Source organism: Nipponia nippon, unplaced genomic scaffold, assembly GCF_047370975.1.
Source record: "Nipponia nippon isolate SJK-2023a ecotype South Korea unplaced genomic scaffold, ASM4737097v1 scaffold_12, whole genome shotgun sequence".
NCBI lineage: Eukaryota > Metazoa > Chordata > Aves > Pelecaniformes > Threskiornithidae > Nipponia > Nipponia nippon.
This window is the reverse complement of record NW_028262313.1, coordinates 6,672,733-6,687,722: the sequence shown is the minus strand read 5'-3', so window position 1 is coordinate 6,687,722 and position 14,990 is coordinate 6,672,733. Positions and strand designations below refer to the sequence as shown.

Genomic DNA, 14,990 nt, shown 5'->3' with positions numbered 1-14,990 from the left:
ATTTGGAACATGGAAAACATTTTTTACTGAAACCACAGAATATACAAAACACTCCAATGATCACCCCATCCAGAGACTAGGCTTTACTTCCTGCTCTGAATCCTATAAGGGCAATGACTTTTTCTCAACAGAAGTACAGCAAATTGTATCATGATCATTCAAATCAGCAATATTTTCCAGGAGTCATTTGTGTGACCTACTCATAAGAAGTGTTGACCCATACCCTCCAAACCAAAGTTTTATATTTAAGGAATTCATATTGTTTATATTTTTGTTTGCTGTTCCAACCATAAATATGTTTTCTGTCTAGGAACTCTGCAATACCAGCATATACTCCAATTCAAATACTTGAATACTTCAGTCCTATGGAATTGGTCATAGTGGTAAATCCATTTTATTTCTATGATCCCAAATACTGAACATTAAAAATAATTTGATTTTTTTTTTTTTAAATACTTACAGTCTTAATACTTAATTCTCGGGAAAGACAAGAAATATTACTTACCCTTCCTCTGTAGCTCAATGTAATTGTACCATCATCAGAATACAAAACAAATTGGGGACAGGGGAGCACATGAGACTGAGTGTCTACATTGCAGGGAAGGGAAAAAACTGGATTTCTCAACATAAATACCCTAAAATAACATGCTGTGTTATCTCCATTGGTAAGCTGTCTTTCAGTAAGCATATGGGGATTCATAATAGAAAAAAGCTGATACTCACCTATGTGATAAAAATAACACATTAAAATTAAATAAATAAATGAAACAATAACACTAAGTGATGACAACGGAAGAGCAAAAGGAAGATTCAGATTGCAAACCTTGTTTAGAAAAATGTTTTGAGTTATGATTAACATTGACATATCAATCAGCAATTCAACTGCCATTAAATAAATCGGACAAAGTATTTAAAATGCTATTAGAATGTTAAGAGCCATCCCTGCAGAGAAGACATTATGAGAAAGAAAAAGCTAAAACGGTAACAGTCATACCCTTTTATATATCATGGATACTTATTTTTTAAATAATGTACAATAATTTCTATGACGATATTACAGACCAGCAGGGTTTTTTTCCTGTCTGGTTAGCTGTTAAGAAAACTGTATTAAAATAAGTTACAGATGAAGAATCAGTACTTCAAAAATAACATGTCACAGCTATACAATTAGAGGAAAATTAATGTACTAAAGAGGATATTCTTCTTTCTGCTGTTTACATTTCTCAGCTTTCCTGGTATTATGAATGGTTTTACCACTACTAGAGCAACTACTACATCGAGCGCCCATGTACCAGCAAAGACCCAAACAATACATTATAAAAATCGAGTTTATAAAGATCAGTTGTTCAAAACTTGCCTTTTCCCAGCTTTCAGTTGGTTGGCTACATATTGAAGTAGACCAGCAAGTTCAATTGGGTATTTTCGGAAAACTGCACCACAAAAGCTAGCCAGACCTAAAGCAAGGAGAAACAGCTGTGACTGCACCTCATGAGATACTAGTCATTAAATAAGTAGTGTACATGTGCAATGTTAGCAATATATGTATTTTTGTAATACAAAGAAAAAAACATTTTCCTATTGACTAAACTTGCCAGCTCTCTGTTTTGTTTAAAAAATTAGCTGGTAGATCCCAGTGAAATATTGATCATAATGATCAACAGATCATAGGCAGATCATAGGAAGGTGAAGTATTTTAAACATTAATGTAAAAAATAAAACAAGAATACTAACTCTGCAGCCAGCTCGAGATTGTAGTGTCATCATGCTTCATTCTCTCCTTCTCAGGGTTTGCCAGAGCTTCAATGATACAGTCTTTAGTGGAGTTAAAGAGAATATTTTTCCTCAATTTGTAAAAACAAAAGTTACACAGACCTGTTTTTCCAGCTCCACAATTTGTAACATATGAACATGGTATGCAAGTATAGCAAGCATGATATAAGGGATCCACTAACATAGTTATGGTGTAACAGAATAAAATCGTAAAAGAAACGGTAACTTAAAAAGCAGTATTTACCTCACTATTTACAGGATCACTATGCCTTCAAGAACAGAGTGAAAGTAGTAAAATCCCTTAAAAATAAAGTGTAATTTTCATAGTGTGAAAGAACAAATAGAGAGGGTTCTGTAACCCTCTGTAAAAGAGTGCAAAGGTATTTGCAAACTTCACTAAAATTTCCTGCAAAAAGCAGCAAGAATAGAAAACAACAGAAGATAATATTTACTCACAGACAGCAGATTTAATCTGGCTACAACTGCAACTTTATCAGTAACTAGACATATTGATTTACATGAAAGGATACATGCCAAGACATCATAGTTCAGCGAAGTGAGGTATTTCAGTGAATCAACAACTGGAGTTATTAAGTTATCGTATTTTTGTATTTGTGATAAAATCTGAAATTTACAGAAGACATTCAGCTGAACAGGAACAGTATTCCTTATCTTTCATATAATGAATCAAAACCATTTAACAATGCTTGTCTTTAAAAACTACACAAAACATCCTTTGAAATTAATTTTGCAGAAGGTCCTGAACCACTTTCAAAGTAATAGATAATCTCATTAATTTATCTAGTACCTTAGAGATATCAGTGAAACATGTCTCTAACATGTAAAAACAATTCTGTATAATTACTTTTCTTTTCAATTATCAGAAAATAAAATCATGAAAACATTTCTCACATTTTTTTCCTAAGATTTCTTAAGAATCCTAAACCTTAGCAGTAAGAGTTTCCGTTGCTACTTATAATAACAAAAGACTTAAAAAATGAACCTAGGTCATGAAAGAATACAAGTAAACTGTATTAATCAAATTTTAGAATGTTCTCTTTGGAAATCTCAAATTAAATCCTTTACTCCTATAAATCAGTGGATGTAATTTCCTGTGCAGTTGTGGTTATTCAAGAGCTATTGTCATATTTAATATCTCAGACCTGTGCACTACTAGCAAATTACCACATTTTAAAATTTGCATCAAAAGTAAAAAAAAAAAAAAAACTGAAATTAGAACTGTCCTCTCACCAAGACAGCAGGTCGCTTCCTATACTTTAATATCTATTGTTAGCATGAAATAGTATTCAAATACATGCAACTACTTACATAATCAAATAAAATTGTAGGATTGCTGTGGCTGAGCTTCCCAATTTGTCTTCCAGAGGGTTTCACATTTTCCTTAGTTAAACGTCTGTAAAAGAGAATGTATTTTATTGCAATAGGCAAGCTAAAAGAATACTATAACAATAGATTAGTTCCAGTGAAGAAACACCTTTATTAGTGGCAGAGATTAAATTCTCACTAGCAGATGCGTTTTTAAGAAATCTAAGCACAGAAATATTACTCCTCTGGGAATCTGAAATTTATAATCCTATAACATGCAGACAGTACAAACAAACCAGTTGCCCCTGTATTACTACGGACTGTATTCTAGTTTCAACTTGGAGCACTTTGCATTCTGAAGTTGTCAGTGGGACCTGTACCACATACAAAAATAGCATGTGATGCTGTTAAGTTCTCCTGCAAATTTAATTTAGCCACAGATCGGTCATTTTGCATTTGTTGCATTCTGTTCATTGAATAACAATATTAATTCCATGGTGTTACCCTGCCACAGCATTCCCTACTGAAGATACGAGCTTAACATGAAACCTGAAGTTGATACACAAAAGTAAGTTGTACGTGTAGCAATCTCAACAACTGGCAGCACTGTGGCTCATCTGCACAACTGAAATCCACTGTACAAGCGAAGGGATGTAAAGTTTCACGGTCTATGCTAGCTATGCAGCAAGTCAGAAGAGAATCAAACTCATTGTTTCTAGCTTCCACAGCTGCAAGTCCAAAGTCTTTTACACAGTAACAATTATTCTGTCTTACCTATGTAGAAAGGTTCTAATTATCCACATTATAAAATATATAGCATTTGCTTTTGGCAACAACAAATGGAGAACCCAAATCCCTGACAATGATGTCAGAGACATTAAATGTGAGGTAAATCTGAAATTGTCGTGAGCCCACTTGAATATGAGAACGAATCATTCCATTCAATTCAACTTACTGCCCTACTTTCAAACCTACAGAACAGAAACTGTGACAAGATTTTTGAGAATCTTCAGATTAAAAAGAGTCTCCATACCTAAAGAAAATATGTTGCACTCTGACATTTGCATAAGCAAAGCAATTCATCAAACAATAGCATACCCATGGAAAAGGTTTTAAATAATTTAATGGGACATTTTTCACAAATGAAATACCCTTGTTGGTGACAAATTTGTCTGTATCCTTACTTATTTGACAGTTTTTAATCACAGTACATTAAATACTTCATGAACAAGGATTATCAGTGAAATTACTGAATCATTAGAAAGGGAATTTATTTGTCAAGATTTTTTTTTTAGTTGGTGACATGGAATACATTGTATCACAGTTGATAATTATTTATGGAATTAGACAACTTACTTCATGATATATTTGGCTCGGTCTATGGTTTGAGCTTTAACTTTCACTAGAAGTGGGTGACTATTGTATGTTTCATTCTTCCATTGCCCATAAAGACGGTACCTTGAAAGATGATAAATGAAAGCTATTTTTAGTACTGACAATTCAAGAGACCACTTCCAGAGAATGGACAAAAAACCTATTCTACTCACCGGTACTGGTATGGAAAAGTTTTGAACATTCCCCATAATTCTTCAGACATGCATGCATTGCAGTCCATCAAAGAAAGAGATGGAAGTAAGACTTGATCGGTAATACTCAACAAACAGCTAAACAGTATCTCCTGCGATAAAGACAAAAGACTCGAGGTAAGTATCAAGTAAGTACATCAGAAGCAGTGCTATGCATGCTATGCACAAATTGCACATCTTAGTAGACTGATAAAGAAAAAATTAAAAAGGACTTAGAAATATCTCCCGTCATAAATCTTATTAGATTATTTACGGACCATAGATACTGTCAATATTTTATTTGCCTATACAAGATATTTGAGCAAAGCTGCTGAGGTTTTCAGCAAGTTGTACTCGTATTTTCAAATGAAATAAATAATTTAAAAGCGGATATACTGTGGACTTGCACGAAGTGCAACAGGAGAAAATAGATTTTGGCAACTGCTTTCAATGTATTAAGGTATTCCTTGCCACTACTTCCATTTTCAGAATTCCAGATTAAAACTTGAAGGCATTATACATGTTCCCAAGGCACAGTATCAATTTCCATGTTTTCAATATCCTGCCTTCAACCTTTCTTAAACACTGCTCTTTGCCATAGAGCTATGTTAGAATAACCATAGCAGGAAAAAAAAAAAAACACCACCAACCCCCCTTCTCCCTCTCCCCCAAAAAAAGCCAAACCAGAAGATTAATTTTCTCTGCAATGATTCAGGAAGTCAGGAAATCAAGAAAAGTGAGAAACAGGAGTAATAAGTAGTAATGAAAGTAATAAGGAAAACTGTGCAAACTTCGTATTGAAAACTTGTTGTTGATTTAAAAAAAAAAAAAAACAAAAACCAAAAAACCAACAACTTGCTTTTATAAGTTAGATCTCAACTGGACACTTGGGCTTCATTGTGACCAATCTTGATAATTCAATAAATTAGAAATAAATAATTCAATAAATTAGAAAATTTAGAAAGAAATAAATTGGCCAATAAAGAAAAATTAGCCATTGTACTATTAAACACCTTCCCTACTTCTAATTTATCTTTTTCTCTATGCTTTTCCCCAGTAAATTCTTTAAGATACAAGGTGCCACCATGAAAAGTGTATTTATAGAATAAATAGCTGGAGGTACTCCAGCTGATTCTCTGAGCAAATAAGAAGTAGAATGCACTGGACTAAGAATAAGATTAGGTTTGAGGAATGCAGGAGAGAAAGAAAAAAAAAAAGGACAGGAATAAAAAAAACCCAGCACGTGACTGGCTCAAACTGGCCTATAAAAATCAAGGCAAGTTAAAGCACAAAACTCTACAGAGGAAGAAGAGTAGTACAGTTATTAAGCATTTGCTCTCAACTACATCTCGCATAAAAACACCTTACTCCAAAATAAACTCACCATTTTCTCTTTATCTTCTTGTTTGCTTCCATCAGACTGAAACTATAACAAAGACAATAGTGTTAATTGCAGCATAATTAACTATAACAGTTACAGTTGCAGAACAAGGCTACCTCAGCAAAAGCATAAACCTGAAGGGCCACATGTCTAGTAAATGTTTAATTTTCCAGATCTGTCAGCATTAAAACATTTCTGAACAGAAATCCAAATGCACAGATGAAATGCATTGCTTACATATATAGGGCGTTTGTAAACTTTTGTTCAAAAGGAGGCAATAACTAAAATATCACGGAAAATTACTATTATATATGAAATACTGAATTTTCTTACTGGAGAGAGAAAAAAATTGCCCTAGGCATTCACCTTCTACCTAAGAAAACCCCAGAACTTCCAACCCAATTATCAACAGCCTTATTTTCCCCATCTTTCTCTCACAATAACACCCTCTTAAGCTTTTAGTCTTCATTATTAAATTACTTTCTTTTCTCTCTTTTTGTTCAACTCACCATGAAAAGCATATTAAGCTATCACATCAGTAAGTGCACAATTATTTTAAAGGTACACTTGAGCACGAAAGCTGCAGTGCAATGTTAGTAGTCTAACATTTAAACTACTTGTATGGGTTAACTTACAGTCAAAATCACCTCCAGTTATAAGTATTTCTACTGTGTGTTAAATGTAGTTTCATAACTAGAACATGCTGATGGCAACAGTGCATTAAAAATAACTTTCCCTATGTTACCTTAACCACTCTGTCAATGACGAATTTCTTCACAGTTCCCACCTAGAGCAAATAGCTAAAATGTTGCTCATTCTTGTCAGAAACACATTAAACTATTATATTCATATCTTTACAGTAAAACTGCACGAGAGATTCCTATAACCAAGTAATCTCCATTCTACTGTATGCATCCACAGAAACACGGGCTTTCTCACAAACCTCCAGTACTTGAACTTAATTACAAAGTATTCCTAATCGTTTGCTGACAGCAGTAAAATTAATTACTCCCCTGAAATTATAATTTCCAAATTAACTGCATTGTCAGTGCAACATAGTGTATCACTCAAATATCAATATTCTCACAGGCCAGCAAGAAATAAGCATGCTATAAAGCAAGAGTATTAACCATTGGGAAATCCTATCATTCTGGATAAGAAGACGCTGAGAAATGATACATCCTCCAAAGACATGGATGTAGGGGAAGATGAAAATGCTTGATTACCATCATTTTATTACAAAGACTACTTGGAACCCAAACTTAGTGTAGCTTCTGTCACCCTATCATTGCATCTTGGAACCTCGTGAGAGCAAACTCTCTTGTCAAAATCTGTTAAGCATTATCTGTGTTCTTAGCTCTACATCATCAAGTACAGCTGGACATGAAAGCTTCCCCTCAGGTGGTACATAAATTTTGAACATTCCAATATTTGTTAGTTGTAGTTGGAATAAAAAATACTTTTAAGAAAAAAAAGTTATAAAACTGAAAATCTCCCCTCTAGTACCATTTACATCAACGACCCTCTCCAACTTTCAGTTGTAAAGTAAAATAAAAAGCTAGGTAACAAAAATAGTGATTTTTAAGTTTGGGGGTGGTGGTGTTTGTTTTCAATAATAATAATTTAAAAAATTATTTCAAAAACTATTAATTCCAAAGTTTCTCTGAGCTGCTATTTAAAAAAAAAAAAAAAAAATTTAAAACCCTCTATTGTTGACCTGAAAATAGAACAAAAACTGCTAGTCAAATAGCAAAGTGCCAGAAAAGTAGCAAAAGAAATCGCTAGCCTCAGTCTGAGCTACTGAGTACATTACAAGGGAGTTCAGAATATAAATTCGACTTGCAGCCTTTTAAAACAGGTTGTACTACCAATCTTTCAATCTATATGTGGTAAAAATACAGTGAAAAGACAATAACAACTCTCAAGAGGCCATTTTATTTCTAAAGCTGGCAACTTGAAGCTTTATAGGGTGTTTTAGATCTGCACACTGAACTCATCCTTAATGGCATCGAGAGATTTGTGACTGACCCAAGTTCAAGAATAGCAGCATTTTAATTGGCAGAACAGGGGGACACCCCACTAATTAAAAGATGCAACATCCCCTACTTCCCAAGTAACTTAACGGGTGGAACAGAAAGTACTATTTTAAGTACGAACGTGTATTAGATTATTATTCCCCATCGTCTACACTGTTACTCTAATAATGTAAAAGCTTCCATGCAATTAGTATCATAAATCCTTTTTTTTTTTTTCTTTAAATATCCATACACAGGTCATGTTTTAAAAGATGAAGACCATAATGAGATATTAGTTATCACTAAATATTCTGGGTTATACACCTAAAGTGCCTTAAGTTGTTCATAAAAATGTTTGTTACGTTTATTGATCATAAAAACAATCAACAATTAAAATAAGATTCTCCAAAGTTGTCCTTAGTCAAAGGAATTTTTTACATTTCAGTATTTGAATATATACACAATTAGTAAGACTCGAGTATTTTTTGACATCAGTGGAATTCGTATTCTTCAAGTTTTGACAAGCTGTTCTGTCATACCAACCTCTTTCATAAATGCTTTCCCAAGGCGCACCACTTTTGCAAATAAAATGGGATCATGGGAGAGATGAGGACCAAGGTAACAAAGCATGTTGAACACCTCCTTCCTCAAGTCCTCGAAGCTGTCTGCTTGTTTTGGTGCTCTCTTGTTTGGCAAAGAAGAAATTGGTGACCCTTTAGCTCCTTTAGGTACACCAACTCTGAAAAATAAGATGTGCAGCATTTCACATGAAACAGAAGTGAAAATTTTAGAAATCTATCAGTACAGTTAGGCTTATTAGTGAATTCATGATTATAAATAAATAGTAGTTTTCCCCTGTGTAGCAACAGAATTCTACTTTTCACTTTACCTGCGGTACAGAGGTTCAATTGTCACGTGCACAAGCTGGCAAAGAGCAACTGCAATAGGCTTGTGTGAAGTAGCATAAAACGGAGGCATCTGATCCATAATACTTTGTGCATGCTGCCAATCGCCAATTTTTAATAAAGCTTCCAATAAACCAAGCTTTTGATTATCAGGAGGCTGCAAGATAACAAACAATGAAAAAGTGTATTCATAAAGTCGTCTTAATATTTCTCCTTAAGCAGTAAGCAGCTGTAATCCACAGCTAGAGGAAAAAAACAACTAGTATTTCAACTATATAATAAAAAAATATTTAAAATAAAATTCAGCTAGACATTTATATAATAAGTACACTTCAAAAGCAATAATAAACCCATCCATGTAGAATCTCACATCTGGATCAAAGAAAAAAGTTTAAAATAAAGTTCAAAACAGAAGTTTATAAAGTTGTCTGACATATGCTTGATCATATACGTTTCAAAATGTCACAAGCTATTGCAGCTTATTTCTTCACATGACATTTTAAGAACAATGCAAGCTTTTAAGAATCCTTTGCATGGTGTGCTGTTCTGGATTTAAAAGCATTAATTTCTCTTGCAAAATCAGATTATTAAAAAAACCAGAACAAACCCAAAACAAACAAAAAAAAAAACCCAAATCGCACACAACACCAAACCAAACCCAGAACCTTTACCAGTCTCTTAGTTTTCCTGTATCATAAGCTTCACATTAGCATCTACTCTAGGAGAGTCTAGTTTTAAGTGCAAGTCTATCGGAAGTTTTCCAAATATCCCATTTCGCAATATAGGCAATAAGAGAAATAGGAGTTTACAATTAAGATCATGCCTTGAAGCATTTTTACATGGGCATGGTATTGACATATTTTGTTGCTATAAATTGGTTTTCCCTGGTCCCCAAGGTAAAAGTCCATTAGGAAACAACTAACAGTAAGGGACAGTGACTGCAAACTAGCTGTACGTAACTACAAGCCTAAGATGATGTTTACAATGAGGGAGGGAAGATTACAGGTCTAGGACAAAACATTTAAGCATTTTAAGTCAAAAAACTAGTTTTATTTAAATCATGCAAACAGACAAGACAGACTGACAAGAACAAAAATTAATTACAAAACAGACACTTCTGTGGTTCTACAGTTTGCATGGATTTTTTTAGTATTTTTTTCCTTTTAAAACTTCTTTAAAACACTGGCAACCTTTTTTTCATAGTTTTGAAAATAGAAAACAGTCTAGTACATAGCAACATGGAGAGGAAAGTTTCAGAACAAAACAAAATGTGCAGATCCATTCTATATTCATGTTGAACTTATGTAGTAATGAAATTTTAGCCTTTCCTTCGGGCGGGGGAATATCTGCACATCAGAAAAAGATGAGCCTCTGAAAGATTAAAAACATACATGTGCAACTAGAAATGCACACACTTATGTTATTTTACCATGTAACTACTTCAAGTTCCTTTGATGCCAAGGACTGTCTTTTTAAGTCGATATATACTATGTTAACAAAAGGGTACACTGACCCTTTACTGAAGTCTTTGAAAACTTTACTTGTGCAGCACATGCAGGAAGGTTGAAATCCATGTTCAAAACAACAGACTTCTTAAATTAGAAGTCATATTATTACAAAAAAATCATAAACCAGCTATTTAATTGGTATGAACATACCAGTTAAAGTTCAATACTAAACACCAAATTTTTGGTGATTTGGGTTTTTTGGGCGATTACTAACTATGTTAGAATCCGTGTTTCTACACACACAGTCTATCTAGGCTTTATGTGTTAGTATGCTAATATTTCATTTCCAAAGCAGTCACTGCTCACACACGCATGCTGCTTGACTGGGTCTCTTTAGGTAAGCAGGCTCTTCTGAAACATGGTCTCTAAAAGCAAAAGCATGCATGGCACAGAGAAGAGTCAGTCTGGAATTGCTATCAAACCTAGTCATACTGTTGAATTCTGTGATCTCTCAAGTATCTCCATATTATTCAGTTACGTCAAATGCATCTTAAAAGGCAAAAGCAGATAATGCATTTGCCGATACTAAATTATTCCTGTTAGAGTCATGAGACAATAATAAATTTTAACCACACAAAATAAGCACTTTGTGGATTTAACAGAGAAGTCGGTAATTGTTAAACACCATTTTCCTTATCCAGGCATTTATTCCATGGTACTGTATCAAAAATTATACATTGAAACTGCAGACTGGATACAAAGTACTCAAATTTAGACTGTCAACAGCTTTCACATGTAGTTACTAATTGCTATGAATTGCACAGCTAATCACATACAAAAATACTAACACAGAAACAAGCTTTTCAAGAAACAGCATGAGTTGCTTAAGTGTGCAGAGTCACAGAAATTGTTCTTGTTAAGTACAGCTCTCCGCTGTCCCTTCACACAGGCTCAGGCTTTGTTATTTGTCATTGTAATCCTTCAGAAAAATGTTGCAGTTTCTGCTAGAGCTTAAAATTCCCTAGTTCTTAATTCTAAAGCTTAGCCATAAAAACTGTCTTAATTCTTCTGACATTACTTGCAATATATACACTCCCCATGTCCCATCAAGAGTTTAGTTTTCCATCAGAACGTGGCGACTTGGACGCTTCAGGGAATACCAGGCAGCCTCATCTGACTGCAGAGAAGGTGGACCAAAGCAGTGTGGTACAATCAAAGGGGATATGGAAGCAATGAGTGGGAGGGAGGTCAGAAACCTAAAGCTAGTGAAAGGAATCAGTTTAAGCTGCAGATGTGGCTGCAGTTGAGAGCCAGAGAGCAGTGACTGCATCAGCTGCCTGAGGGAAGAAAATGAAATCAGATTTTTTCAAGCTAGGGAAGAAAAATGGAAGGAGGAAGGAAGGTCAGAGATGTACAGCATCAAGGTGGGGTAGAACAAATAGAAAAAGCAGACGAAACAGATTGATATAATGAATCCAGGAAGATACAGAAAAATTAGGAACAGAAACTGTCAAGACTGATGGACCCCTCTCCAGTACACCACTTATAAAATGCAAATATCAAGCTTTTATTTTACTTTTTCTGTTTTAAATACTGTTTGAGCAGTACTCAGACACTCAAATGAAGATGACAACAGAAAGGCTAAGAGATTAAATAATTTTGTTTCTGAAGTAAGGCTTGGACACACTGAAACAAATTAGACCTAGGGCAACATGAACAATACATGATGTAATAGCACCTTAAATAAGGAGTATACATTTACACATACAAAGATACAGATCTAATGGAAAGCGCAGCGGACAGTTACCATTAAAAATGTTCAGTTAAAACCTTTTTATACAATGCAGGATAATTATACCAGCATTCGTAAGTCTGGCAATTCTTTACATCCCAATTGTTCATTCAGAGAAATAAGGAATAAACTCTTACTGAAGTCCTTATTTTTACGAAATCAACTAGGATTATACTATCACGGATCCTAGAAAACAGAGTTGTTAAAGACTGTGAAGTATATGAATGCTGGGACATACTTAGCGGAGCTGATACAACAAAAAGGGAGGAAAGAAATTTATTAGCCATTGAACCAAGAACATTAAACCTAGAGAAATCCAGAACAAACCCCAAACCATGCATTTTTGCACATTCAATATACCAGAAGTGCAATCGGAGGATAGACACAAGCCTTCCAAGAAGTACGTACTGTCTATATTTCAAATAAATATAAAAATGTTTTCCTAACAATCATTATGTTTAAAATAATTTTTCTTTGAAAGGAAACTATTCAGACACACACACACACCTTCTCAGTTTTTTCCTCCTCTTTTTCTTTTTCCTTCTCCTTTTCCTCAGTCTTTTCAGAGGATAAGACGACCATTGTAAGTTTTCTGACAATTTGCTTAGCTTCCACTATCTCTCGCTTGTGCTCCTCAATAATGGCATTATCCCCCGGAAGAAGCTAAAAAAAAAAAAAAAAAAAAAAAAACAGAACAAACATTATATCTGAAAATTAAAGTGACCTACTGCTACTTTTGATCACTTGAGCTCGAAGTAGAAGTTTGTCCTTCCTTGTTACTAATCAGATAAACTGGCTCCCTGAAAGATTCTTCTCCTTCCATCATCCCAACAAGGAAGTTTACTATTAACGGACTATTTTGAAATCAAGGACTTATGAGAAATAATATTGTTCTACTTCCTCACAACCATTCGTTGTACAAGCTCCCCTTCCCCTCTCCAATCTACCATTCAGCTGTAGCTATGTGGTGACAATTACGCACGTACTTGATCATAACATTTACAAAATTGAGTGCCTTAAAACAAAGTGAATATTCAAAAGCATAAATTCTCACTTACTTTTCTAAAGGAAAAAAAAAATCATCACCAAGGAAAACTAGGTAACCTACTTAGACACACATTTTCATTGCACTTTATTTTAAAGGAATACCATTTAAAGCTTACCAAATTTCCTATTTATCAGCAGTGTGTGCTAAACACATGCAACATCTGTTCCTTAAAAACCATACATTAAGAGATACCTAGTATGATAATACCTCAGCATAGTCTTGTACTTGAGAACGATCAAGGTGAGGAATATAACCTTACACTCGAAAATTAATAGGTCAAGTTGTGAGACAGAAGAAAAGCTCTTTTTCTGACAAAGCCAAACTTCAATTTGATTCCTAAAATCAGGCTCCAACTTTAACTGCAAATAAGTAATCAAAACTTACTGTAGAGTCATGACCTCTTTGATACAGTAATCTTATCTTCTATCATTTTTAACAAGGGAAGAATTTTTACTGTTTTTTCTCCTCCCAAACTGACAGCAGAAGATGACCAAACATCACCTTCTTCAGAGAAAAGATAGTAGAATTTCTCGATTTCATAGAAATTAGGGGAAGAAAGAATCCCACTTGGAAAGATACAAGGTTTAAAGACCTACACTTCTCTCATTTGAAAACACAGGTAACCTACTAAGATTAACCAGGAAATACCTAGTGCGGAATTTCAAGGGGTAAATCCTATCTTCAGGATGCATTACATATTATATATGGCTGTGCGTATATATACGCAAATAGAAAACAGTTCTTACAGGCTTGGAAGGGGAAGGGAGGGCAGAGGTGGGGAGAACAGTCTTGATATGAATAATAATCCTGACAGCTGCTCTTGTATAGGAGCCGCACAATCTAGACCACGTAAGACTCAACACCTACAAGCTAATCGTTTTCTCGAAACTCCCATAGCAAGTTAAATTAAGCCTGAACTGAAAAGAGGAAAAAATGCCATCCCAAACATGCAAAGACAGACAGAGAGACTGGCAGAGAGATTCTGGAATGAAAGTAGATTAAAAATGAGACTGAGAATCAACATTACGAAGGTGAACAGTATAAACAAACGTAGGGACCATTCTATCTGTGAGTCTGTCAGAAAACAGGCCCATACCTCTACAGGTCTGAATTGAGATTGCACAGGCCACCGTAATTCCGAGTCTGATCATTTGTTCTGTAAGCTTACAAACATTTCTTAAGAAACTAGCATTACTGCCACGCATTCCTCCCTCCACACCGATTATCTGAGACATGCACTCTTACTCTTGCTCCACCCGACACATTTTTAGCCAAAATACTCCTATGAAGCCAGAGACAGTTACCGACAAGTCAGATTGTGACTAATGCTATTAACTGCCACACAAATTAATGGCAAGACCATTCCAAAATTTCCATAGATGTAACCAGAGCTCATTTCCCTGATTTCAGTGGAAGAGTTAAGAGTCTTAAAGTATCTATGGATATTCTGAAATTAAAAATTCATTATAATGTAAAATTATTTTGATGACTGTAACGTTCTGTTTACCGTCTGCCAAACTGTTATGTTGGTTGGTTGATAAGACTGTCAGGCTGGAGAGGATAAGTCTCTCTGAATAACTCTGAACATGTCACTCCATTTTTGTCTTTTGACCTAACAAATGGTCAGAATTCTTGTCATTGGAATGAGAGGCCTATTCAGGAATATATGAGAGTTTAAAAAAAAAATCCTACTATTAAACTAAACAAAGAACGTTCGGAACTGATTGTCCCACCACTTCT

The 14,990-nt window shown here is 34.6% G+C and overlaps 1 protein-coding gene across 5 annotated transcripts in view; it reads right to left on the bottom strand.

Annotated features, from left to right (window-relative positions):
* Positions 1-14,990, bottom strand: part of THOC2 (THO complex subunit 2) — a 55,695-nt gene that overhangs the window by 23,218 nt on the left and 17,487 nt on the right. For 4 of the 5 annotated variants that reach the window (XR_015702581.1, XR_015702582.1, XM_087748573.1 and 1 more), the window contains exons 10-20: positions 12,710-12,865; positions 8,947-9,119; positions 8,601-8,796; positions 6,788-6,829; positions 6,046-6,087; positions 4,644-4,774; positions 4,453-4,554; positions 3,100-3,184; positions 2,301-2,394; positions 1,732-1,812; positions 1,358-1,454 (exon numbers count right to left, since the gene is read on the bottom strand). Coding sequence is in view for 3 of the 5 variants with exons in the window: in XM_087748573.1 (XP_087604699.1) it covers positions 1,358-1,454; positions 1,732-1,812; positions 2,301-2,394; positions 3,100-3,184; positions 4,453-4,554; positions 4,644-4,774; positions 6,046-6,087; positions 6,788-6,829; positions 8,601-8,796; positions 8,947-9,119; positions 12,710-12,865 (1,199 nt within the window). In the remaining 2 variants the exon portion in view is untranslated. The remainder of the gene's footprint in view (positions 1-1,357; positions 1,455-1,731; positions 1,813-2,300; positions 2,395-3,099; positions 3,185-4,452; positions 4,555-4,643; positions 4,775-6,045; positions 6,088-6,787; positions 6,830-8,600; positions 8,797-8,946; positions 9,120-12,709; positions 12,866-14,990) is intronic. The other variant, XM_009477261.2, reaches the window with a different exon arrangement.